The sequence below is a fragment of the Tuber melanosporum genome (assembly GCF_000151645.1).
Source record: "Tuber melanosporum whole genome shotgun sequence assembly, scaffold_1, strain Mel28".
Classification (NCBI taxonomy): Eukaryota; Fungi; Ascomycota; class Pezizomycetes; order Pezizales; family Tuberaceae; genus Tuber; species Tuber melanosporum.
The window spans coordinates 2,063,392-2,090,758 of NW_003298755.1; the positions used below are offsets into that span (position 1 = coordinate 2,063,392).

A 27,367-nucleotide genomic window follows, 5' to 3' on the forward strand; every position below is an offset into this window, starting at 1 on the left:
AGAGTGTCGACGGCGACGACGTTTAGGCTCCTTGCCCGAGTCATCACGCCGAATCACCCGAACCTCACCGCTACGGATGCGCTCGGAAAGATCGAAGAGTTCATCAATCTGTTTCTCATCCAGCACCTGGAACACCACAATAGAGTCGGGTTGTTCCTCAAAGTCGTATCCTTTAACCTCGACCGCCCGGCGGGCAACAATGTCACGGCTAATTTTCGTCCATCGAAGTTCGTCATCTGCAGGCTTCCGACCACGGCTTTGCGAGCGCCGCCGGTGGGAAAGAGCTGTCATTCCTCCAGGGGGCATGACTTCCCGACCACGCCCGCGGTCGTCGTAACGGGGCTCCAATGCAAGAGCTTCCATACTGCGGAACATATGATCACGCATCCCCCGTTCATCATCACCATAGATACCCATATCCCGCCCGGGCATCGAGGCGGGTGTAGGGCCAGGCATGGATCCGGGCATCATAGGCGCTGGTGGGGGCGGAAGTATGAGTGGCTCAATTCCAGGAGGCGGAACAGCAACTGGAGCGGGCGGTGGTGGGATCATAACTGGCTGCACCGGCGGAGGGGGAGGCGCAGGAAGGGCAGCTGGAGCTGGAGCGGATGGGGGCGCAGCGATTGCTTGCATTGGAGGTGCAGCGATCGCCTGAGTAGTTGGTGATATTGGGATAGCAGTGGTCCGAGCAGTAGTATTGATAGTGATGCTCCCAATACTCACCGGTTTCCCTCCACTTCCCGTGTACGTGATATCCACAGAGTTCCCGGCATATTCCAGTCGAATCCCTGTTCCGGGCTGGGGAGCAGTGCCAGAAGATGATGAACTGCTGCTGCCATCGGATTCGGAAGCAGGGGCGTGCTGAGAGATCATTGCTCGTGATTCAGGAGGAGCTGATCGCGATCGGGACCTCACTAGGGCACCTGCATTCGGATCGACAGCCCCAGAACTAACCATCCTCCTTCCTCCTGAACGTGGGTCATACGCATGCTGTTCCTCGAAATATTCGTCCGACAGGCCATCTCCACTTACACTGCTAAGGCCTAATCCATGTGGGCCCCGAGACATACTTCTCTCACGTCGTCGTTCCCCGCCAAGGACGGCTCTGCTCCCACCGCTATATATTGTGCCTCCACCCCCTCTATAATCGCGCTCGCCAGGTAGAGGTCCATTGAGACGGTATTCTCTATTACCCGAGAATCGGCTAGAAGGAACTACAAATCTCTTATGGGGATCTACGTGATCGAAGCTTGCGCCAGAAAAATTGCTATTCTCTAGAAGATGTGTTATTATAGCCAATTACATTATTACGTAGGGTCAAGGTATAACGTACCACCGGCAGAGCCAGGAGGAGATAAATCCCCATCCCTGGTGCGAGAAGAGGATCGCGATTCGCGATGAGCCGCCGGAGGCACCCGAGGTGGGAGGGGTCTGAAGTCAAATTCTGGATGCGGTTCATATTCCGGCATGTTCTGCGAGGGCTGCTGGTGAATAACATTTTGTCTATTCCTGGCCTGCGCATTTCTCCCAACATGGGTACGACCCCCATTGTACATATGACCAGCATCACCGCCCCTCATCCCCGGAGGGGGAGGAGCTGGTGGATAACCGTGATGTGAAGGATGTTGATGCATATGTCCTTGCCGAGATCCTAGGGGGAACGTCCCTATGCTCTCATTGCTGGAAATGGGAGACTGAGGAACAGAGTGGGTGTTATAGTAAGGAGGAGCGGGTGCCGGAGGGGCAGCAGGCGGTGCCCCACCATAATAGCCATCTTGGCCGCCCTGTAGCGAGCCTGTAGAAATGCGGTGAGGGTCATCACGACGCTTTTTTCTATTCCTATTCGGGGATTGTAGTCGATGGGACATGGTGGGGGTAGTTTATCGGCGAGGGGTCGAAAAGAGGGTAGGTAGGTGGAGAAGAGAAGGGGGAAAAAAAAGAAAAGAGCTCGGTTATGTGTCACAGGAAAGTTGAAAAATAACAAGACCAAGCAAAATCACGGCTCCACGTCAACGGCAATAAAATTGAAGGGGAGAGGAAGTAGAAGAAGCAAAGGACGATGTTGTTGCTCTTTAGGAAAGAGGAGGAATACAATAGGGATGTATTATTCTGAGGACAGCTGAGGGAAAAAAAAGGCGGGTTGATGAGGGGTTGCTGAAGAGTTTCTTTGCTTGCCTGCTCTTTTTTTTCGCGCCGGTGGTGAGATGATCTGTGTGATGTGCCACGTCGAAGCGGGGAGGGAGGGAGGGAGGAGTGATGGAAGAAGGAGGGGGTGCGAAGGGAAGGTTAAGGAAGGGAAAGAAAAGAGAGACAGAAAGGGATAGAAAGGAGAAAAGCGGATGCTGATCGACCAGAAATTCTTTCTCTTTCTTCTCTTCTCGTCCCTTTCGAAGAAATAGGATGACGATGACGATGATGGCGGTGGTGCTGCCGCTGATGATGCTGATGACTCGTTTTTTCTCCCCCTTCCTTAGTGTTCTTATTTTATTTTTCCTTATCAACCTTCTTCCAGTCCCAACTGTGCCTGGAAGTTTGAGATGTCGGCGATGACACGATGTCGAACTACGGTGGTGGGTAGCTAGCTAGGGAGGAAGTGGTGAAACCTGGAATAGGTGAATAAAATGGGCGGTCAAGTCAGACCCACGAATGGCACGAGCAGCTTTTCACAACCACCAGTAATAGCGTAGATGGGACCCTGAACTGAACTGAACGGGTACCAGGTAGGAAGGAACAACAGCAGTGGCGGTGGAACAAGTGCAAATATCATTCGTTTGCCTTTCGGAAGGGGGAAAATCAAGTCACTCTCTCGTCCTCCTGTCTCTCACTCCGCCCGACATATGATGAAGGTACGCAATTCTTTGCCCTCGAGAGCGCAATACACGTGGTACCTACGTTGGCTTCTTTCTCTAGGGGTGACGGTGAGAGGAGGGAGAACAATAAGAGAGGGAGAGGGGGTGGGGAGAAAGATGGAGGGAAAGAGGCGGGGGGAGAAAGAAAGAAAGAAAGAAAGTAGCTTGCAAACGCCTGTACTGCACTTGTACTTGCTAGGGGGGAAAGGCTTGTTACCAACGATCCAGCCAACTGATGGTTGTGAGAGGTTCTGTTGTCGAAGATCACAGGGCATTCCGTAGCAAGCTAAGGTTTATTTTATTTGTACTTTTGTACCCGTACTCGAAGTATGCAGTACCGCGCGGTATTGTATCATACTTCACAAAGGGCCGCAATGATAGGGCACTTGCAGCAAGGAAAAAACAAACCGAGGTGTTAGCCTAACATAGCACATTATATAATGCTGGCCTTGGAACAGAACAGCTTTGGTTTCCGAGTTTGAAGATGGAAAAATGGCAGCCTCCTGAATCGTCAAATCTCTGTTTTGCCCGAAGAGGGAGGAGGAGAGAGGCAAGGTATCTGTATCATACCGGTACCGGTACCGGTACTATACTCTACATAAGGTAAGTAAGACCTAACCCTCCGGTCATGGGGGGCCACTGGCGGGGTGATAAGAGATAAACAAGGCCTTGGCGGGGGGCTCTGTCGCCTTCCACCAGTGCAGTGCTCGAGCAGAGTGTTGGTATGACTGAACTCGCCTACCGTAAACTGTTGCCCCCACTGGGCTGTTAGAGAGTCTCGCGGCTTTGCATTTTCCAAGCTATCACACTCTTTCCTCCCTTCCTCCCTTGCTCACTCAATCACTCTCATTCAGTCACTCATTACTGTGCCCGTGCTATTATGCTCACAGCTGCTTGCGTGCGGGGAACCTACGCGGGGTTTATCCGGCCCACAACCGCATAAACCACACAACCAACCCCCCCCCCCTCTCCCTCTCTCCCCCACCCATCTTTTCCTACACTTCTTAAAAGCCCCCCTCGTATGGGTAGCAAATTTTGTAACGGCAGTTTTACAACCCAAAACCCTATGACGTCGAGGCCAAGTAGAGCGAGGGAGAGAAAAGAGAATGAATTTACTCTCATCAAGAAATACCCTCAAGATCGATCTTTTTTTTTTTTTTTTTTTTACCTTTCTCCTCCCCTTTTCCTTCCTGAAAGAGGATTACGTGATTCGTGTCACAGCCGTTGAGAAAGTCCTCGAGTGGAACCAACGTTGTTGTGGTAATTTAATAATAACACTGTTCGAGCCTTATCATTTCATTCCCACACCCCTCCTCTTTGGTCCCTCCTTTTTATTTTTTTTGCACACGACTTCATCGGATATGGGTATTTCTTCGATCTTAGGGAGACATCGCCATGGCTGCTGTACTTCTTGGCGACCGTCAACTATTCCCAACACCACTAGAACAATCGCGGTTACATATCGTATTCTAACACCCGTGGCAGCAGTGTTTTATAATTGTGCTCGAGCATTGGAGTGATGCTGCTCAGGGAGCCCTTGTGTTTTGAATCCGTCTGTATCCCACAATACTGGAGAACCACAGCCCTACTACTCGTACACCCCCGCGATGCCGCCTCCGCCCACCACCCCCACTAAAAAGAGGCCCAGCGGTCTTGGCATTTTCGACCGGGAAAACCCACCATTCGTATGATAGTCGTCGACAATGTCTACGAGTACCACCGGTGCTTCACTTATGCAACGCTTTCATCGGTGACTCTATCAGGGGGCACGGTATAATACTGTATAATACGTCCTCCTCGTACCCTACTCGAGTACCCAATCTACGACCCACGCCATTAGGTTGCCTTCAACGCATGAACTTTACACAACATTGCCAGCGAATACGCCCAACACTCATACTTAAGCCTTACTTGCCCACTTCCGATTCTCACCTCTCCGGCGCCTTCAGCGGTGGTTGCAATAAAGAACACGTTCGTTGTTCTCATGATACTTTGCCTTCCAAAAATGTAGAGTAATACGAACTCGGCTCACAATTTGTTTGGCTAGATGGATGAACACAGCCCATGTCTACCTCGGGCCATGAAACCTATTCCCAGGCTCGAATGCACATCATTAATCCCTCTGCATCTACTTCATGCTCATGCCTAGCCGTAGCATCGAGAAGACAGGATCGCCACCATGCGACCCGCAATATATCACGGAATATGCCGGAAGGTAGTCCGTGGCCGGGGCCCGATCCCGTTTCTCGATGTCGGAAACGGGTTGTACGATATTCTATAACTATTGGATGTGGTACATCATTGATCATGTCCCATCCATGGCTGTCTATACATACCGATACCGGCGTCGGCTACAGGTCCCCTCAACAACATCCCGGATATCGTACAGCATCGAAGGCTAATTGAATCCCGAAATTGAAACCAATCCCGATATGCAGCCTTTGACAAACAATTGACCCTCCAGGCCCAAACCCAAACTTTTCTTCGAGGAAAAGGCTCGGGGAGTAGAGTATCTGGGTCCCATCATGTCTCCACAAAGGCATAATACTTACCCAGGTAGTAGTCCAGGAAGAGATTTATCAAGCTCTCGAAGAAAAAGGAGAAAAAAATCCGATCACAGCTAGAAATCCCATTTCGGATATATCAGGTTTAGTAAGATTTGATCTCAAGGTCTGAGTATATATCCACGGTTTGCAAGCAGACTCCATCTACTCCTAATGAGATTAATAACCCGGACACTTCCACAGCGCTGGTAAACCTAAGATATCAACGAAACAGACGAATTTATCGAGCATTGATCGTCCTGATTGCTCGAGAACTTGTTTCTCAAGTGTCCAATACTGTTTGAGAGGTGAACTCCGGTGGAATCGTCTTTTTTTTTGGTTGTGGTTGCATCGTCCACAGGTGTGTGGGCTTAATCTCACCAGGAGTATCGGTAGTCATGAACGCAATCTATCCACTCAGAACCTCGAACCATCGATCTAGCCAACTTCATCACTTGCAAGTGTAGTCCGAACCACTTAGTCATGCAGGGCCTGTCTATCAGCTCCGGTTCTCCCATTAACTTAGTTGGAGTATTATTCCCTTTTCAAGCATAAATGGTAGAAAAAAGACGCTGCTCGCATCAGAAACCCCGCAACCAATCGCACGACCCACATCCGTCCATCGCCCAAACACGGCAAACACGACTGGAGTGGCATCTCCCATCTTGACACCCAGTAGGGGAGCAGGCCGCAGACATCTGCATCAAACAGACAGGATTGATCAGGAATTTGCATTTGGCCACGAAGGTAATTGGGGAATCGGCGATGAGACATGCGAGCGAGATTGAGTGGCTGATGACTGACGAGTTAGGTGAGTGGTTGCTGGCATTGCCTAAGAAATCTATTTCCATTTTCCGTTTCCCGAAGATGGACATCGCCACTAAACATATCAATGTCACTCGGAATAAGGTGAGGCACAGTGCTACCTCCGCCTGTCCTTTACTAAAAATTTTCAAAGTTGTTCCAATTACCAACGGTCCGGGCTTTGGACCCCAAATGGAAGGAAAGGGGGATGAAGCCTACGATACGAGCTTTGAAGGCGAGCTCTATAAGAGCACACTGTTAAAGTTGACGCGGTCCCCACGACTTTAAAAAGCGTTGCATTGTTGATATCCTAAGAAACAGAAGTATACACACGTATTCACACCCCAAGTGTCCGAACCACCCTTCATCCACCATCCGATCAGCATTTCCCAAGGTAATTCCCTACGAAATCTTTGAAAACATTTCGATAGCCTTGTTTCAACTTATCACAGGTGCCTATATAGCACTTCCCAAAAAGAGTGGGATTGTCAAAGAAGGCTACCGGTATTAGACCAGTCGTGTCAAGCTAGAGTTGCCTTAAACGCAACATAGTCTACCAGACCATCGCCCGCTGAAACTGCATTTTCAGCACCTCTAGCGATTTGCCCCCCGCCTCGCCTGCCGGAAGACCCTCCATTAATCACCCACCGTTCGAAATCGAGTGACTACGTGTGACTGCAGGTGCTAGAACCATATGCAAAGGGTCCCTGGGGGCTGAATATTTTCCGAAAACAAGTAATTTAGGATCGCAAGTGCACACACAGAGGGCCAACCGGCACTTGAGCTTGGTGAGTTGTCACAACCTGCCCTCGGACGAAGATGAGCAGATGGGCGGACTGACGCCCAACCTTCTAATAATCAGGGATTTTTCCTGGCTACCGATACCACAGCCACTACACCTGTGGTTTGCCGAGGCGGAGAACAATATCTAGAAGTAACCGGTAGGCCTGAGAAACCTAAGGAGGGAAGCCCCCTCTTCACATTCGCACAGACCGTGGAACTCCAGGATACGTACAGGTGGTGCGATAAAATATCATGCGAGTAATGAGAAATGGACAAATAAACCCCATAAAACAAAGCTCAGCTTCATTGTAATGTGGAAGTGTCTGACACTCTTCAGCCGTCCATTCAAAAACCACACTCTCATTATACACGGCTAAACCTACCCCCTCATTACTACACTGATATCCTTTTGAAAGCCCGTCCGGGCGTGATAACGGCACGCCGGCAGCAATTTGTTCTTGGCGGTGGTTTTTTTCTCTTTCTTTTGAAGATACGTTTCCTCCCCATATGGGCAAGTGGCCGAAGCCCGGGAAGCGGCCCAAGGGTATGACTATGACCATCAGAACGGCTAGAGCGGTGGCATTTCCTTAGCCCGACTTCCCAATAGGTGATAATCCAATCCCCTCGAAGATAAAGCGCAGCTAGTAAAGTGAGATATACAGGCAAGTTCATATCTATATATTTCGGGCTATCCTCCGAGAAGAGAGGTATATCTGTCAGTGCCGAATCAAGGGTTTCTCAAGCACAATGCCTACTATTCTGGCCATGGGGGAGCTACTATCGGCCTAGGATAATAGGATTTAAATATTATTTAATGATCTATCATCTCTTTTGTTCGTGTACTGTAGCTTGTGTACTATACAGGAGATGGCAGAAAGTGATGAGTGTTTTGCAGCTATGATACGTCTCCCCATACAAAAACTGTCATCAAAACTGGCAACGCGCCGCCACAAAATACCCATCACTTTCCACCATGGCCTGTGCTCTTTATGGTACCTTTCATTATAGATATCTGAAAACCCGCGTATGCAAGTAGTGTTTTGGCTATGCTCTCTTCTTGCACCCTCCTCACCCAGACCGAGAGATTGCCGATCGCGACACTGGGGGTTACGCGCGTACAATGGCTAACTGACCACATTTATTAGATTTCCCAAGCGGCAACACCAATTGCCTCGCGAAGATTTATGGTCTCTCGCTAGCTCATAAACTGAAGGCCAATTGTGAAAAACTAATGAAATCCAGTCCAGAATTTGTCCGGGGGAGAGGTGAACGGAGAACTGCCATTTCGTAATTTCAATATCATTTCATCTATCCCAGCCGCACCGATCCGGTATATGGCTAGAATAAACATGAGTAGAGGGAGAAAAAAAATCCCCGAGCATGTACTAGGATATAGGGATAAATCGTGGAGTATCTATTATCTACCACCTACACTCTTATAACTTAGAACCCAGTTCATCATTGAAAATCACTCGTTATCCTGGTCATCGGTATCTACAACTCGTAAAAAAAAACTTATCAGGCAATACTGTATGATACTACTAATATATGAGTTCCGTAATCGGAGCTCCCTTCAAGGAAACACAAATCAAACGCGAAAACCAAGGTTAGACACCAAGTCCACCCTTTCCGGGTCATGAAGTTCGCCGCGCGCTCAACGAGGAGTGGTCAGTCAAACCTAATCTCAAGCTTTGCCATTAGCACATCCACGAGCCATTGTTTTGCTTGATAAAAGGCCCCATGTAACGTTTGTTGTTCGAGGGAAAATCTCTTTCTAAAACCTCCCGCGCCTAACCTCACCTAGAAACCCTTTCTAAGAAAATAGACCGAGGGCAAGTGTGACCGAATGACTGTGAAATTTTTCATAGAGGATAACGGAGCATGGTAATAGAAGGGAACTCTATATGGTAAAAAGATTAGAGAAACGTGTAGCTTCAGCCCTCAGCGAGGGGGGATGTATTCCAATCAAATCTATCTCGGGAGACGCCTTAAGTATCGTCTCATGATTACGTGTCCCGAGAATAATTAGGGATATGCGGTGCCCGACTCACGAAGAACACTGTGACGTGTCGTCTCCTCCATTTCGCAGTATTTGATGATCCATAGATCCCATCTCAGACGTTCAGAGACAACTACCTTCCAATGAAATTCAACCATCATTTTATGACGCAGCCCCCAAATCCCCCCACACACACCTCCAGCGGGTAGGCAAAGGTCTTGGTGATTGCTCCCTTTCACAGCTAAAATGGGCAAAACCCTCACTTTTCAATTGTTGGTATCTCTTCGAAAAATAGATCTCCCTTTTCCCAAATTCTTGACTCAAACTCATTTTATCTCAGTAATATCTCACTGTTAAATTGAAGTATACACACCACCAACTGAGGATTCCACGCTTGCAGTGTTCTACCATTGCCTAAAAATTATCATTATCACAAATTTACAAAGATAATTACTCCAGCAACCCCTCACAACAATATCCCAAGTTTTGATCAGCTATAACACGATGGGAAGCCACAGGACAATCTCCACACGCACACACGACTATTCGGATGGTTTCTAGAAATTTACATATCATACATAGGTTCAGTATAGGAGCCTGGTTAAAACCACTCCAAAATGACGATTTTTGGTGTATCATAAAGGTGTCCAATCACCAGGGCTTTTGCCCACCTGCTGTAGTGGTCGCCAATGTCATTGCCACCCCAAACTATCCAATATCCTGCCCAGGAACTATGATTCACATCATAAGAAACACAACTCGGGTTGACCAACTCTTGGAATCCCCGTTCTATCTTTGCCCAGGAGATCTCCTTGACTAATTCTGTCCAGATTCCCTCCGTGCTTGTGAATCAACTTCAACCCTAACAATCCAATGCATATCGGGTCTGATGTGTGATATGATTCACGGAAGAATATGATATGCCACAAATCATTTCTTAATAAGGGTTGAACTCGAAGGGAAGGCGTTCATTTTTATCCTCAACCATAGGCGAATGCCAGTGCTGCCCTCTGAGTAATGTAGGGAACTCCCTACAATGGGTTTCAAGCGGACAACACCCTCACATCCGATTGATCAACCACGATAAAGGTATCAACTCTTAGGAATCCTCGCTCAACCAGAAGAGCACCCGCTTGATAGCATTACCCGTCCGCCCCGAGAGCACACCCAGCGTTACTTAATACGATGAACCATTTTTCTTGCTAAATAAAATTCACTTCCATCAACCCCCGAGCTCTATACCTATAATTCATTATACGGCTCGATTATCTAAGTAGTGCCCGCCATAACCGAAGCACATTTCTATCGCAAAGTGTATTCCGGATACAGCGCTGTGAGCCATTCCCCTTGGACACGGATCAAGTTGCCCCTTACAAGATTGAAGTTGAAAATGAGCACGAGAACCTGTGTCTCAATGGGAAGCCCCACTCCTCTGTCCTCCATGCCCTTCAGACATTCTCACTCAACACCCCCACCCCAATCACCTATACCCATTATTTTTCTCTCTCGGTCTTTCCGGTTTTCACCCTGTTAATCCAGGCGAACTACCATGGGGAGGCTTGATGAGGGGTTCGAAACTTGCAATGACGTCCCGTTCTTATGGCGGGGAATTCTCCAACCGAGACACTCCAGTCCAGAAAAAAATGCCCAACTTCAAACTGCTAAGACTCAACGATTTTTGTTTATTCCCCTCTCTCAATTCTTTGATAGATAATAGGCTAAGGGTTCAAAAGATATTAAGGTATTGCACCCGCGCTAGTCGAGTACAGTACTCGTACAATCTAATCTGTCCTTGGCGTTTCGCAACGTGTCTAGATGCCTTAGCGCCAAGGCATCCCAATACTATGAATTTCCAAGTAATCAAATGCGTGGACCAATCTCGGATTAAAGTTTTGCCGCCCCACTATGCCTAGTAATGTCCTCGGATAAACTGCAAGATTCACCCCAAGTTCCCATCACGACACAATCAAACACCTATTCCCTCTACAACCTCCCCAAATCAGCACTCATGTTAAAACACATCCCTCCCCTGAGGGCTCATCTCCGCCATATACTCCCCAAGCGTGCACTCCACATCACCTCAATAAGCCGAGCCTTGTCGCCCTCTGACAAGCTATGGATTGCACCATCAGATGCGGACCCCTCCACACGAGACTACACACTTGCGTTCCGTGCCGCCCGTCTCCCAAAGCCAGCAACCGCTGAAACGCTTCCGCAGATATGCCGGAGCATAATCAACTCGAACCCGAACATCTCCGTTTCTTCCGCCGTCCGAAAGACAGTGGAGCGAGCGGGGTACACCTGGGAGAATTGCGGGAGCTGTGAAAAGAGTGAGTTAACAGTTGTTGCTATCTCTGAAGCGAGCTAGTAGTCAATCAGGTCGTCTCGGAAGCTGAAACGAGGTATATATAGCAACGCTTTCACCACGAGAACAGGATTCCAGAAAAGCGGAGGACGTCCCCGCACTGCTAGTCCTCCCATTCCCAATGGTCCCCGCAGGTCCCTCCTTCGCCGCAATACCGAGAAGGCAGATAAAAGGCACCTGCCGCGACCTCGCGGACCTAAGCTACCAATTCAACCCCTCCCTATCTTCACTCTCAACAATCGAGAGGGGGATATATGTCTCAACCCTGTGGAAACGCCTCCTCCCACTCTTCAAGGGAACCCTCCGCGCAAGCATACACAAGATTCTACCGGACGAGGAGCGAGAAGCACAGATTGAAAAGCTGGTACACAGGTTCGAAGTATCCGGGTGCCTAACTGTGGTGTTCATCCACGCGGAACTAACAGACGAGAACAGCCTTCCGCTAGTTTCCCGTGAAGTTGAAGGTTTGCTTACCCCCATTGCCTCCATCCCTTGTGCGAGTGCTTAATAGCAATAGAATGTGACTATATAAATGCCACAAACGGTCTCTGGTCACCCGTCCTGGCGATCCTGAGCAATGGTCTATCGTTTCAGTACTTTATCTACAATTCCATCACGGCGCCGACAAAGATTTCTGCATCGATGGTGTTCAACTGCCTTAGACTGCCACCGACCGAGACCGAGTTTGGAAAGGATACCGTGGAAGGGACGTTGCAGAGAATGTACTATGTGTTTCTGTGCGGGTATATCAACGGGATTAAGGCACAGATTCAGAGGATTTCGGTGGTTTATGGAGACGAGGAGGATAGGGCGGGTTGGGCGCTAAAGAAGGCGCTGGAAGAGGCGGAATGGGCTTTGGAAGCTTCCAAAGAGGCGATAGATGGCAATGCGAGTGCGGAGGAGGGGGTGGAGGCTTTGGCGAGAAGGTCGGTAGGCACTGGTACTCGATTAGAAGGTGAGTGTGCTAGGACGTTGGGTTCTCTTTTTTCCCGGCAAGGGAAAACACCGCAAACTCAGTCCTCAATTGGGGCAAAACAGGAGCGATATGCGCAGTGCCTGGCTAAGGAGAGACAACTCGAGTACAGCGTCCTGGCACACTTTATCTTCCATTAGAGTTGTTACAGTATAATATCTTGATCTACGGGGCTAACCCATGTATAGCGCGGATTATTTGCATAAAGTCAGCTCAAAACTGGGGGAAGCCAACCGCGGGTAAATCCCCACCAGGGACACCCAAGAGCAGTTCCGCACGAGCGAGTTCGAACACAAGTCATCACCGCCAACCTACCCTCCAATAACCTCCTGCAAAAAATAAGGCCTGTATCACATGACCATCCCCACTCTCTACTCATTCCTTTTCCTTCAGGAGAACAAAACATAGACAACAAAACACATGTATGATAGAGTACATTACAGGTACTCAATAAACCTCCATTCTAATCACCGTGCCGTATATTAAAACTCGTACCGCAACACCGGTATCAGAGTGCAAATACAATGCGATACCATCCGATACCGTACACACAATACGGTGCCCGAAAACAAGACAAGACTCTTCTTTTTCTTCACCAGTTGAGTGACTGTGCAACGACTGCCGTATTTCCAAATACTTATTTCGAGAAGCTTATTGCCAGTAACAGGCACGAACAATACGATATTTACGATACCAGCACAATACTCATGCTCAGACCTTACCTCTGCTCACGAGGCCAAGTCGAAGCCGGATACCAAAGGTGACAAATTCCCATATAAAGTGTCCATCCTGCTTCAACTCGGCCGCGCGAGTATCCCACCACAACAGGAATATTTACCCCCCACGGCAACAGCAAACAACTCGGGCGGGTATTACATATTGTAGGCGCAAACATACAAGGAAGATACGGTACGACCACTGCAACGGGCCGTCGCGTTACTCGTATACGGGAGCGTAAAATTAGCTTACGGTGATGAGACCAATGTGTTTTGCGAGCGGATATAATATAATAATTATTATCATACTTGTGTTATGATACCCGGTCGTTAGGAAGGGGATCACGTGCTAGAGGGGACGCTCTATCTTCATGAGTTCTTGCTCGGTGTGGAGCTCCTGGCGATTATGGAAGCCCGCGCGGAACCGGGAGCATTTTCCCCTCGTGTGAAGTAGTTATCCTGTTTCAAAGATTTATGGTTTTTTTTTCTTCTTTTTTTCTTTTTTTTCTCCGGGCTAGCTTAAATCTCTCCGGCAGCGCAGATTTGAATAAGAACCGTGCAGATCGATGGAATTGCTCGTGGAAATCACACATGTGCGAGCTTCGACTGCAGTCGGGATTTCGACAAAACTGAAGCACTTTTTTTTTTTTTTTTTTTTTTTAAGAAAATAAAATTAATGAAAAATAAAACTTTTATTCAGCGGTCAAGTAATTATCCAAACACATTAGCAAACCGACCCGGGAAAAACCGGTCCATCAACCCCCCACCATCTCAAAAACCCATTCAGACTCCAAACAACCTGTCCTCCACGCCTTACCATTACAGTGAGTTATTACGGGGAAGTCAGCCTACAGCTCGTCCGTCGAGAACTGAAAAGTGTATCCGTCGCAGACACAGCTACACCCCTTCCGAGAGGGACGAGGAGGAGTGTTTGTGGAAGGGGGAGTCGACCCTTCAGCACTTTTGGCGGGGGGCTGAGCACTCTTGGTTGCGGCTGGCGATTTCTCCAGGGTCACTGCGGTTCCGGAAGGCGCGATGCGGGTTGCCTGCGCAGCGTTTGTTGGCTGGGTAGTTTTGGGCAACTTTCCATATCCCGCGCCCGCTTGAACCGGCCCAGGTCCGGCCGGACCGCAATCCCCGATAGGGGGTGCCATCTTGGTGGATGATTTTTCGACATCGTTCCCGGGGTTGGGGAAAACCACGTCCTTACCCCCCTCGGTGGTGCATCCATTCCCGATGTTTGCCCGGAAGATATAAGGATATGACGCTCCCATCCCACTCCCACCGTTGGCGATGGTAACGGACGCACAATTCATATACATCTCTCTGTTCCCCTGATTGTTAAACCAAGTCCAGGCAAAGACCGCCGGACCATTCTTTGCCTCTTTGGGGACCGTGAAAGTGAATGCTTTGTCGGGGACGGGGCAACCACCAATGTATGACTTCATCACACGAAAGCTTTTTCCATTGTCCTCGGAGAGTGACGCTTGGCAACTGCCACCCATATGGCTTGCGCCCCCCTTGATGGTGAAGGATTGTGTGCTGCCCGCTTGCCATGTCGCCACAGAAGCCCCGGCGGCCCCTCCAAGGGCGGAGAGGTGACCCTTGCAGGGGTAATTTGAGCCGGATACGTCGAGGGGAGCGGCGTAGTTGTAGTCGATTGCTCCCGATTTTGCGTTCGGATTTTGTTGTTGGTTGAGTGCGAAGGGAGATATCATTTCCATGTGTCCATTGGCCAGAACGGGCAAGAGGGCGAGAAGGATAGTGAGGCGCATGGTGTAGGTACGGAGAGGGTATTTTTGTGGAGGGATATATATGCGATATTTTCCCGAGTTGAGAAACAGTTTGTGTGGTCTGTCGAGGGGAGGAGCTGTTGGTGGTTGGAAGATGGGAGAAGCTTGCGCTTTGGATATAGAGAAATTTTACGAAATTCTATAGTCGTAATGGAGAGGGCAACGAAATAGAAAAGCCCTCCAAGAACATGTTTGTCTAGGCTGGGGCCACTCATATTTCGTGAAGTTTGGCTAGGTGGTTTGAATTTTGATCGTGTGGACGTCACAAAATATCATTATTATGGAGGAACGACCCTACACGAGTACTGTACAGTACAACCCCACGATGGTTTTCCGGGTGATATCCCATGATGGAGTTGAACTCCGGGTGTCGCCCCCCCCTACCCCCTGCATCCACCCGGGGCGTGAAACCTCCTATTTATTCACTTCCGCCCAAAAGGCGAGCCTGATTATTCCATACCAGATCGGACCCCAACCCCGGAAGTGAGGTATCATATCATACTTGTATTATGATACCGTGCCGGTACGGTAGGGTACTCGCACCGTTCACACAACCGCAAACACTGTACAATAGTTAAAAAACTCAGCACAAGCGGTCACTCGCTCCGCCATGCAGCTTCAACAGGAAAGGCGATGGACTCCTGGCGACATTGGCGAACCAAAGGGATCGATCGAATTCCCTTCCAATTTCAAAAGTGAAGCTTTCGATGGAAAAAAGGGAAAGAAAAAAAGAAAAAAGCAGGAATCCTTCGTTGCGGAGAAGAAGAAGAAAAGTGATCAGTTTACCAGCGAAACTACAATATTCCGACTTTTTGTATGATACTCGTACTGTATCCAGAATGGCAAGTTGGCAATGCAGTACCGTAGACGTCATGGCCTTAAGCACCGGATTGGCTATGATAGAATACAGGTACCGGTATGATACGAGTAGAGTGAGAGAGGGAGAAGAAAAAGAAAAAAAAAGAAAAAAAAATAAATGTCGTCTAAAATTCCTGACTAGGGAAAGGTGGAGATGGGAGTGCGGAAATTAAGGTTTCAGGGGGAGCATGGGTCAAAGGTTATCTCTCTTATTTGGTCTTACACCGAATGCCGTTAGTATCGTAGTTGGGAGGTCTTATGCATTATTTATCCCCCACACATCGTCCCTACTGTAGAGTACTGCAGAGGTTACAGTACTGGTACTGTGAATACCGGTAGATGATTGATTACTACAAGTACTTGTGGATCTACGGTATCTTACAGTGACGGTCGGGCTGTGAAGGGAAATAAGCTCCCTGTTGGGTGTCCGGATGGAGGGATGCTCGTACACCGAATCGTTTCAAAACGGGCACGGTAGGGAAAGAAAGAGAGAGAAAAACGATTGTCCTGAATGAAAGTGCTTTACTTATTCCGCTAATTGAGAGCAAACCCCTTAGTCTGTTCTGTTGTGTGTACTAGGTACAGTACAACATTTTGGGGCTCGGTCGCTGTGGATAATTCTTTTTTTGTTTCTGTAGGTAATTTAGTTTTACGAGTACCATAACGAGCTGGGTAACAGAAGGTGCCCCCCCGCCCCTGCCTGGTTTTCCATGCAAAACACCAATTTCCAATGCGGTACTAGAGCACCCACCTGTCTAGCAACAGAGGATGGGAAGCATTCCATAATATATTTTTTTTAACTAATAATAGAACTAATAGAGAGTTTAGCCCAGATATTTCACGTAGTTGAATGTAGGAATTGTTTAACAACAACCGGGGGTGTGGTGTTCTGATAGGGGCGGCCAAAAACCACGCCAAAAAGTGGGCTAGCTTCATGTCTCTCTGTACTCGTACCAGTATAATATTTGGGACTGTTGATATTATAAGGTTGAAAATATTCACACTGCTAAACTCCCCACGGATGCCTCTCGTATTCTCAGAGAGGATTTGTTGTGGTTGTTCCTGGTACTTGTACTCGAAAATGGCGAATTTCGCATGGAAAACCCTGGGGGGCGTGTTTCTCCCGTTGCCAAGACGGTAAATTTGCAGCATATAGATAGAGCTAAGCGCGACACCTGTAATACGAGCCCGAGCCTACTTGTCAGCAAAAGTCAGCATCAATCATCACGCCTCTGACGACAGCATATCAATGTGAGCGGTTTTGGAAATCCCATGGAATCTGTTATCATCATCCTCCAAGACCTTTGGGCCTTCAGACGAGCATCAGCTTTGGGATAAGGTTTTGAACAACTTTGGTTCCCACAGAATGGTAAGCTGAAAAACCCCTCCACCCTGCATCTTGGTAGGTTGGATAGTGAGGTGTGACTGTACCGGTGTGGCACTGGAGCACAGTGCCGTGCTTTGGCCGTGCACGGGTGGGGGGCGAGTCGTTTGCACAGCAATCTTCTCGACGGGGACAGCCGTTAGGAGTAACCTACAGTCCGTACTGTACTCGTACCAGACCCGTACAGGTAAGGTACCGTACTGGTGCAAGCAATTTTATGCAATCCTTGTGACTCTCATCCCAGATGCGCTCAGCCTCAGGGGCAGGATGCATACAATATTATTGGCTCTCGGATGAAATGACGATTCTATTGTCCGGGTTCAAAGGTCTTGGACCGGGCTTAATATTCAGTCCTTTTTTTCTCCTTCTCCATAATGATACAAGTACCTTGCGGCACTCAGCTCGACGGTAGCGGATAGTTGCTTACTCCTGACACTGGGGGGCATTGTTCTGTACGGTAGATTGGAATACGAGTTAAAGAGGTGATGATGGTATGATAATAATCAATCCGTGCACATATTTCTTTCCTTCTCAATCAGTACAGTACTCGAGTACCGGTACCGGTCCCGGCATTGCCGCTGAGGATGGAGAGAGAGAAAAAGGAAGGGGGAAAGAGGTCCAAGTGCAACGTTGCACTGTCCTTCTCGACTTCACAACCACATCCCGGGCAGGACTCTGAGACAACGATGCCGAGTCTTCGTCAGGAACCTCCACCCATCAGCCATCTGCTCCTCCGTTATTGTCGTCTGCCTAGGCCCGTCTCTCTTCATCTCTACACACCATAACCATGGCTTGCTGAACCGAAAAGTATGGTGCTCTGGGTTATCTAATTTGGCGCGCTAGCCACTCAAACCAAGTCTTGGGCTCAGCGCTAACCTCTTGACGCAAACAATATTTTGCGGCGGTACTCGTGTGCCATTCACTGCCCTCGGTCGAATTGGATTGATCGGGGATGGTGATGGCCCTCAATGGAGGCACCAAATCGTATCATCTGTACGAGTGCCAGTACTCGTACTATCTCCAAGTTCTACTGGGAAATTACTTGTCATCCCGGCACGTACTGGCGCGGTACCGGTACTTGTACCTGCTTTTCTCCTTAGTGCTGGTATACCCTACGGTACCGTGTGGTTGTTGTGGTACAGTACTAGTACATTGGGATTCGGGCAAGCTGCCCTTGCTGAAAGAGGTTTGCTGGGGCTGATGGGGGGTGGGGTTTGCATTTTCACTGGAAAAAGGCTTGAGACACACACATTCTGGCATGTTGCAGCTGCCTATCCGGTCAATTTTCTATTGGCCACCAAAGCGAGTGCCTTCCCATAGATTGAGTTTGCTTCATTTTGCACCTTACCTGCAAGGGGTAAGGGTAATGGATCGTTGGTGATATCACAGCTTCTCCTTTTTATCCGCCGAATGGTATAGAGTTTCGGTCATAATATATAAGTTGACTGCTCTCCCGTCCCTCTCTACCTCTTCCTTCTTCCCCCACTATTCCATCGGTAGCCCGAAATCACTCTTTCTTTCCAGCTTCCGGTTGTCTATACCATAATCCCTCTTTTGAGGATAGTCATTCTTTTTTAAGTCTCTCTTTACAAATACCAAATTCACAATGATCTTTAATACCGTTACCTTCGCCGCTTTATTCGCCACTGCAGTCTCAGGGCTTGCTATCACCCCTACCGGCAATGCCGATACCTTGGCAAAGGCGATCCTCGGCTCCAGCCCTGGAATCAAGCTTGTCTCTGCCAGTTATTCTGGTTCTCCCGACAGCTCCGGTACCTACACCGATGGCCCTCAGGGAATCCGTAACGCTGCCGTTCTTACCAGCGGAGATGCCGTTGACACCATCATTGGACCCGGCTCCAGCGAGGATATTAGTAAGGCAAAGGGAACTGCGGGAAGCGCTCTTTGCAGTGCACTTGCTGGTGGTTCTTCTTCCTACGATGCTGCCGTTCTCACCATGAACGTCGAGCTCCTGTCTGGCTTTACAGGTTTCTTCACCGAGTTTATTTTCGCTTCAGAGGAGTACCCCGAGTGGGTTGGTTCCCAGTTCAACGATGTGATGGGTATCTACGTCGATGGTAAGCAGATTGCGTTCGATGACACGGGTGCTCCCATCACCATCAATGGTCCCTTCTTCATGAGCGACAAGGTCCTCGTCCCGCCCAGTTCGGGATCCAACTACGACGGGTCCACTCCTATCCTAAAGTCTGGTCATGTTGCCTCAACCGGAGCCCACAAGATCGAAATCGCCATCTGCGACATTGCCGATCGTCTCCGTGACAGCTCCGTATTCGTCACTCTTGGTGCATGTACTGGTGAGTGCAAGGAGGGGACGACTGTCTCTCCGTGTGCAGGAAAGGGTGGCGATTCCGACAACGATGGCATCTGCGATGATGTCGACAACTGTCCCGATGTTTTCAATCCCGACCAGAACCCAGCTTCTTGCGCTATGCATGGAACTGGAACCGGTGGATATAAAACTGGTGTCATCGGAACCGGTACTGGTGGTTACGGCCCTAGCATCACTACTCCCCCTAAGTACGGTAACACCACTGTTACTCCGACTTACGGTGTCGTCACTCCTCCTTGTGTCACTCTCACTTCGATGGTCACAAAGACTATCACCACTTGCACACAGAAGACCGTCTGCAACCCCACTGTTACCGTTGTGCCAGTCACCTATACTTCAACTCTTTCCTTGACTGTTACCACTCCTTGCTCGACCTACACTGTAAGTCTATCGTCCTCGCCCCATTCAGTTCCAACCTACTAATATAACCCGTCTGTTGCAGGTCACCAAGTGCCCCGGTGGACCCGACTCTCCTTGCCACACCTATACCAACACCGTTACTCTTGCCCCGGTGACCACCTATACCCACACAGCGGTTGTCACCAACACCCACAAGTGTCCTGGCGGACCGCACTGCCCAGTCACTCTCTCCACTGTCCAGACCTACCCTAGTGGAGCTAACTATACTGTTGCCCCGGTCTCCACTGTCACTTACAAGTGCCCCGGAGGACCCAACTGCCCAACTTCCGTCACAACCACCTATACCTGCCCGGGCGGACCTTACTGCCCAGTTGTCACCTACCCTCCCGGATGCCCCGGAGGTGCCAACTGCCCGACTTCGGTCATCGCCCCAGTTCCTCAGACCACATACGCCGCCGGCTGCCCAGGCGGACCCGGATGCCCACCCGTCGCTGGGGCTAACAAGACCATATCTAGCCTCCCCAAGTACACTGGTGCTGCCGGACGTGTTGGCGCTGGTGCCGCTGGTGTTGTCGGTGCCGTCGGTGCCTTTGCCGTCCTGCTGTTGTAAGGTGGTAGAGCTAAGTTGGTAATGATTTTCTGATTTGGAATTTGGCGTAGGGGTTTTGTAATGAGGATGAAGAAGCAGAGGAGGGGAATAATTATGTTCTGATAATCATTTTAAGAATTCTATTTAAGAAGACATTTTATTCCCTAGCTATCATCTAGAAGTTTATAGTTTTTTCTTTCTTTGTTACCCTAGACCATTTTCTTTCTATCCGGACCATTTTGATAATGCGGTGAAGTTGCCTAGTTCCATCCAAGGTGGGAAGGGCTTGGCCAACCCTACTGGCTTCAAGTGTTTTGCCAGGATAATAAATTAAGCCTTATCGAACCACATAGAACTTGCGTAACCGGCCATCTCCCCAAGCAATAAAAGGGGGGGTGCGTATCCAACAAACCATCGTATCATAATTATCATACTATCATACCTAGCTTTCTTCCCATAGATTCTATGCGCTTTACCCGACTCAACACCTCCTTGTCCCCTATCCCGTTCCCTCGCCCACACAATTCCCCCTCTTGGCCATCGCTTATTTCACTCCTAGCTGAGCGGGTACAATATGCATCGAGTGAGCACGAGTGATGTGATCTCCTGTGCCGCACGTGTTGACTTATTTCTTAGCATTCAGGTACTCGTACTCGTACAGCCGCACCCCGCTACTCGAGAGATGTCTAAGATCCCTTCCCTGGATTTAAGGGGGCGGGGCAGAGCGAGAAAAAAAAAAAAGAAGCTATCATAGTTTTCAGCTCCATATTATTATATATAGGGTAAATAAAGGGAAAGTCTAAAAAAGCCTCGCCAGGAAATGAAACTCCAAAGTCCTAGCGCGCCGCCTAATTATTCGGGCTCTTACGGTATCTCATGTTGTAGAAGTGAGTATCATATCACGAACTTGCTTCCTCGGGTACTCTCTGCTGCACCCGAAATTTCGGCCATCCGGGTGATTATTGGTTTTTTCTTCTTTTCTTCTCCTTTTTCGGCTGGGCTCCTCCTTCTTTGTAGATTTACCGGGTATTTGGTGGCGGTCTTGGCGGTTTTGAATTGTTTGTATCCCTTTTGTAGGATACCTTTTCGGGCACTTGAACTGCCGGTAGCAGCGTTACTTATTGTACGAGTATCGGTACCCTTCGCCATTTATGGTTATAGTAAGTTTCCCCGCACAAATCGCCTTTTGCGCCATCAAAAGTGCGAAATCCAGGGACCAGACGAAAGGATGAAAGGATGGGATGGATGGAGTGATGCTAGGTACCATTCAACCCGTAGAGTACAGTACGAGTATTTTGTGATGCGTGATGTGAGATGAGGATGAGGGAGGGGGGGGGGTTCGGTTGGGTGGCTATCAGGTTGTCATCGTTTCCCCCCCCCCTTTTTTTTTTCGCTTGGAAAAGATTGGGTTTTGGAGGTGTGGGGATGTGAATATCATAATTGGCTGGCTATGCGATACACAATACCAGTGGTCATTCAGGGGGATAGATAGATACCGGCCGGTATCATAGGTAAGGAGAAAGTGGATCAGAGAAGGAGCGCTAGCCGTTTTCTAAAGTCTCTGGCATGTGGGTTACATATCCTTGGTGCTCGGGTTGTGTTGTGGTATTTTCCCACGAGATCTGGAGCTTGTGAAGCGGTCATGCACAGGCACTCGAGTATATCAATAAATCTTTTATTTACATGCCATTCCGGAGTAGTTGCTGGAAATTATAAGTCAAATACCTTCGTACGGACTACGGAGGTGGAGCCCCTAAGTTTTCGATATTTGGCTAGCAGGGGATATCAAGTCAGCAGGGATAGGTAGCCTAAACAGGATATTGTGGCGTTGAGGATACAGGAATAAAGGTGAAGACTATGTGCAAATTTTTTCCATCCATTTTCATTCATGAAAATGTCAATTCTGAATGCCTAAAACATGAAATCCTTCCATCTCACCCGTAACCAGAGACGGGACTGCCAGCTTTTGCGTTCAATCGGTTGGAAATACGCTCAAATTCAGGAAAAGACAGGATATTCCTGGCACCAAGTTCAGTACGCTTGCACCTCTCCAGCTACTCCTTCAAAAAGACCAGGTCGTCCTCCTATTCTCACCCAAGCTCAAATCGAGGAGCTTATCGAGTATGTGTGCATGTCTTCCCGTAATCGTCGTCTGTCCTTTCAACAACTTGCTACCAAGTTGGAATTTGGAGTTGGCAAGAAGGCTATTCGCACAGCATTGATTAAGGAGGAGTTTCATTGATGCCTAGTGATGAGAAACCTCCTATTACGGAACGGAATCGGGTGATAAGGTTATAGTGGGCTTTGGACCATGTAACTTGGACGATGGAACAGTGGTATGAGATTTTATGGACGGATAAAACCTGGATAACAGGTGGAAGACATACGTGAATGTGGGTTACGAGATGTGTTGGTGAGGAGTGGAACCCAACATGTACTGTGGAGAAACATCTTAGAAAGAAGGGGTGGATGTTTTGGGGCTGTTTCCATGGGGATACACAGGGACCTGGGATCTTTTGGGAGAAGGACTGGGGGACGATAAATTCAGAAAGCTATCGTGCACACACTGTTCCTGTAATTCATGGATACATGGAATTGTGTCGTCGCGATGGTATTTCATTAAAACTCATGCAAGATGGAGCACCCGGCCATTCGGCAGCAGATACAGCCACTGATCTTCGTGAACGTGGAATTCACGTTATTTACTGGCCTCCGTTCTCTCCAGATTTAAACCCAATTGAACAGGTATGGCACATAATGAAAAATTATCTTCAAGATAATTTTCCAGAGATTATGAGTTATAATAGACTACGGAAGGCAGTAAAGCAAGCTTGGGATCAGGTTGGACAACATGAATTTAGGGAACTGGTAGGAAGTATGCCTGCAAGATGCCAGGCAGTTATCGATGCAAACGGGCTTTTTACACAATATTAGATATATATTGTACTTAGTTTTGAATTTCAAAATCATTGACAGGCTCTGGGTCAGGTATCTCCAAGATCTTGTTGTACCAAGACCGATCTCAACCTACTATACCCCATTTGACAACTTTACCCCTGGCTTGCTCAACCCCCCCTGCTAGCCAAATATCGAAAACTTAGGGGCTCCACCTCCGTATGTCGCCTTTCACAATTATCATAGCTCCCTAGAGCGTTTCGAGACTGGGAATGGTGAACTTTAGGTGTGGTAATCTTTGAACGCAGACCTTTTCCACGTCAGGTCACAAGGAAGTTCTTGTGCTAGGCGATAAGCACTATTCTTGCGCACAGACATTAGCCCCCCCCCGGTTTTCCCAATACTCGTACTGCACTTTACCCCTGACCCGAGCATTGAACCTACCGGTACTGTACTACGGTACTCGTAGACGATGAATGCCTTGGGTCAGCAACCGTCAATACGAGGAAGGCCACTGTGCTAGTATGATACCGAGCGAGACCGACAGACATTTGACCTTTACACCGATTGTAATCATGAGATATCACTCAACTTTCCTGATTTGTGATAATTTTCATGTCTAAATAACTGCTGGGTTTAGTTTTATTTTTTGAAATTCGCCCTGCGGTACTCATGCTCACACTCTTCCTGAGCAAAGTACTCGAGTACCAAGTGCTCGCTTATGGGCTTGTTTGTGTATATAGAGTGGAGTAGGATACCGGTATTGTGTCTTCGTTTGCTAGTGCTGCAGCAGCTACGGGTACGACACCAGTCTCGTCTCACTCCCCCCTTCCCCTCCCTTCGGAGGCCACACAAGAACTGACAAACCAACCAATGGTTGAAACTTCTACCACTATATCATGTCACATGTAAACACTACGCGGTGGTAAGTCTCAGGACTTTAATCCTCTCCGTGGGAACTGTGCATTTCCATCATATCATACCGGTATCCTTAAACTGCACGTGTAAGACCCTAGAGGTTATGAATGAATATGCAGTAGTAATTGCCTCCGAGGTTGAAACTGGTAGAGAGAAGTTTTACTACTGGTTCAATAAATTTATCAAGGTATTCACAGAGACAGGGGCCGCATACGATGTTGGATATTTGAGTGGAATTCCAATTCCGGTTACACATGCCTATTGGCAATTCATGAAGTATTCTGCTAGTAAAGTCTCCCAAGCTGTGGTAAAAAAAATAGTTGCAAATATTTTTCAGGTCTGATAGTTTCTGCAGTTACCCAGTTCTGAATAGCTGCTAATACCTGCACTTTAGATTTGCAGCTATAGGAATACCCAGTATTACACTAGTATGATAGATTGAACTAGGATTTGGTTCCTGGAAATCCTGATAGCCATAATAGTTTCTTATGTGCTGTTTTCCTTTGTTTCTGCTCCTGTCCCACATCTGTATTTCTTTAATCCAAGTATATATATTCCATGGTGACTTTCCCACTATGGATAATGTTTTTCTACCAAACAAAGCAGATTCAAAGTAACCAGAATATGCAGAGAAATGAACAATTAGGATTTTTAGTGAATAGAACAATATAGAACAAAGGAAGCTGTGCCAACAGGTTTCTATTTTTATGTAAAAGTAATATAACTTTATGTATTTAGTAAGCTAAAATCTTCCTACAATAATCATGATCAAGTATTATATCCTATAAACAGAACTAAGTTTAAAGACTCCTTGACAACAATCAAACTTCATTTCCAATTTCAATAGAAAGTTGAAAGTATAGATATGTCTGATATTATAAGAAAGAGAGCTACTAGTTGTTAAAATAAATTTGAACATGTAATGGAAACGAAAGATAGATTTTCGTAAAATAAATGAAAATATCAGGAAGAACAATTGTTTTTCACAACTACATATGCAATGGTTCCTGGTTGAGCTTCTCTACTATTAGATTTCCTGTATGTTATTTTTGATAGCAATAATATGAGATTATAACTATGATTTGTGATCAAGAGGTTAGTAGGTAAATAACAGAGGATTGGTAAATTGTATGATATGTCTTTACAAGTAAGATAAAAGCTAAAGTACAGGATTGGTGAAGAAATAAAATGGTACTGAGATATGTATGTGTGAAGATCATAGTGATCAGATGAGATAAGACCTATTTGATATGTCATAACAAGGAAAGAAGGATCAATTGAGTAATTACTTAGCTCTGATGTACTAAAAGGAGCCTGCTTCTGCTTAATTTTAGAACAGTAGGTCTTCTAAGAACCTATAGAAACAAAGTCAATTGTTCAGCAAGATTCTTGTAAAGTTTTAAGTTCTTGAAAATATATAGTGATGGGCAATAATACCTTTCTTATATATATATATATATATATCTCCTTCTCTCTCCTTTAATAGTTCTTAGACCATTTGACTTATATTACTAATACTCGCTTGTGTAATGCGTATTATTGTAACGTATAAGGATATTGCCCTGAGGCTTGTGAGAAATGTAGAGAATAAAGAGCGTAAAGATGTTTTATTCGTATAAAGTAATAAGTATGAAAATGACTTAGAATTCAGTCTAATTTTATTTAGACTCATACCGCCAACACTGGCATATGATGAGCCCTAGGGCTGGGCCCCAAGATTAATGCAAACTGGATACTGCTAACTACAAACTAACTAAACCTCTGATCCCATATCTCAAACATGCCTATACCATACCCTAACACAAATACTAAATACAAAACCATCATGGGTAAAGAAAATCCTCCTCCGCCCAGCCTACCTGGCAGTCCAGTAACACGTACAAAATCAAAAATCTACTACCACCACCGGAATGTGACTACAATGGAGGGAATTTTCCAATCAGTAATTAGTATATCTAATGCACTTCTTTTAAATTTTAGGCTAACATGGCTCCCAACTCTTTTAAGTTCTCCTCTGAGGTAAAAAGGTACGGCCTCATATATCAATATATTGTTAATACTCGATATGTATGCTACCTCTCTTATAGTGGCAGACAGGATTGCAGGGAAAGAAACTATGCAGGTAAGCGCTATCCCTCCCTTTTGCTCAGAGAACAACAAGGTTTTCGTTGAGCATGAAGCTACATGAGCTGCCTAACCTGCCAAATGAGAGTGCCCATTGCCATAATTGCCTTTACTCCTTGAGCCTCATCCTGGATGAACCAGGTAACACCTTATATGAAAACCTTCACCAAAGCAGCATTACGATCCTCCGCCGTAACAAATTCAGAGGTTACATATTCATAGCCTGTCGTCAAGAGACTAGCGTACATATCCATTCTGTTGTGCCTAGTCATGCATGCAGAACCTCTAGAGTCCTGATGTAATATATGAGTGACCTAATACCGGTGGTTTTATCCACCTTCATTATGCTGTAGGATATGGGCTGTACCACATTATCCATAGCTGACTGAGCCTTGCCATCGTTACTTTCCATGTCTATCAGATGACTAACCAAGCTGCCCGATACTACCTGCCAATTTGCCAGCTGAGAGGTAACCTATCAACATGCTAGATTTGAATACACTTTTCCATTCTGCTTATTCAGCTATGGGGGACCTACATTCTAAGTGGGTAGCGATGTTGTCGGTTAGTTTTCATAGGACCATACAGGAGTTTCTTCTTTCTCACTTGGTAAATGTGGGATCACCTCATGCAACCCTTCTGGTAGGCTTTGGCTTTCTTATAATAACCTCCTCTACAGTAAAAACCCACCCTAGCATCCCTCCTTAATGATCTTGGGACACTACCATGCCAACTGCTTTGGCAACCTATACCCAAATCTAAAAACAAGAGAAACTGTTAGGCAGAGACAATCTGATGGGCTTCAGATTTGTCTAGGCCAATTGAAATTTGTTTCTGTAGACGGAGATTGTCTAGGAAGGTTCGGGTTCACTTTTTTCGTTGATGACTACTAAGAGTGAAGTAAATTCGGTAAAGTAAAATAGAATTGTAAACAATATTATATTATTAAAGTCTCTTCTCTGTTCTTTGATGATATCTAAAGCTTGGGAGGTACTTCGATATTTATATTCTGTGTCTAAGTGTTCACGGACTACATCTATTTATCATACAACTATGTACCTTTC

General features: G+C 47.2%; 4 protein-coding genes; 2 read left to right on the forward strand and 2 right to left on the reverse strand.

The window, feature by feature from the left end:
* GSTUM_00003984001 (uncharacterized protein) overlaps positions 1 to 2,570 on the reverse strand; it is a 3,492-nt gene extending 922 nt beyond the window's left edge. Inside the window, exons 1-2 of the mRNA XM_002835153.2 lie at positions 1,334 to 2,570; positions 1 to 1,274 (exon numbers count right to left, since the gene is read on the reverse strand). The exon at positions 1 to 1,274 is cut by the window's left edge and continues 198 nt beyond it. Coding sequence (XP_002835199.1) covers positions 1 to 1,274; positions 1,334 to 1,868 — 1,809 coding nt within the window. The 5' untranslated portion in view covers positions 1,869 to 2,570.
* An 8,323-nt stretch (positions 2,571 to 10,893) lies between these two features.
* Positions 10,894 to 12,456, forward strand: GSTUM_00003985001 (uncharacterized protein; the record flags this gene model as incomplete). Its single annotated transcript, XM_002835154.1, has 3 exons — positions 10,894 to 11,308; positions 11,391 to 11,807; positions 11,861 to 12,456. The coding sequence occupies 3 exons, from the start codon at positions 10,894 to 10,896 to the stop codon at positions 12,454 to 12,456; spliced, it is 1,428 nt and encodes a 475-aa protein (XP_002835200.1).
* A 1,424-nt stretch (positions 12,457 to 13,880) lies between these two features.
* On the reverse strand, positions 13,881 to 14,807 carry GSTUM_00003986001 (uncharacterized protein; the record flags this gene model as incomplete). Its single annotated transcript, XM_002835155.1, has 1 exon — positions 13,881 to 14,807. The coding sequence occupies one exon, from the start codon at positions 14,805 to 14,807 to the stop codon at positions 13,881 to 13,883; it is 927 nt and encodes a 308-aa protein (XP_002835201.1).
* A 3,758-nt stretch (positions 14,808 to 18,565) lies between these two features.
* GSTUM_00003987001 (uncharacterized protein) lies at positions 18,566 to 20,517 on the forward strand. XM_002835156.2 has 2 exons: positions 18,566 to 19,798; positions 19,860 to 20,517. Exons 1-2 carry the CDS (start codon positions 18,674 to 18,676, stop codon positions 20,385 to 20,387), a joined length of 1,653 nt encoding a protein of 550 aa, XP_002835202.1. The 5' UTR covers positions 18,566 to 18,673; the 3' UTR covers positions 20,388 to 20,517.
* Positions 20,518 to 27,367: the final 6,850 nt, after the last annotated feature.

Coding starts and splice junctions, on each gene's coding strand:
- GSTUM_00003987001 (XM_002835156.2), top strand. CDS start 18,674: ATGATCTTTAATACCGTTACCTTCGCCGCTTTATTCGCCACTGCAGTC. Junction 19,799..19,859: donor CTCCTTGCTCGACCTACACT/GTAAGTCTATCG, acceptor CGTCTGTTGCAG/GTCACCAAGTGCCCCGGTGG.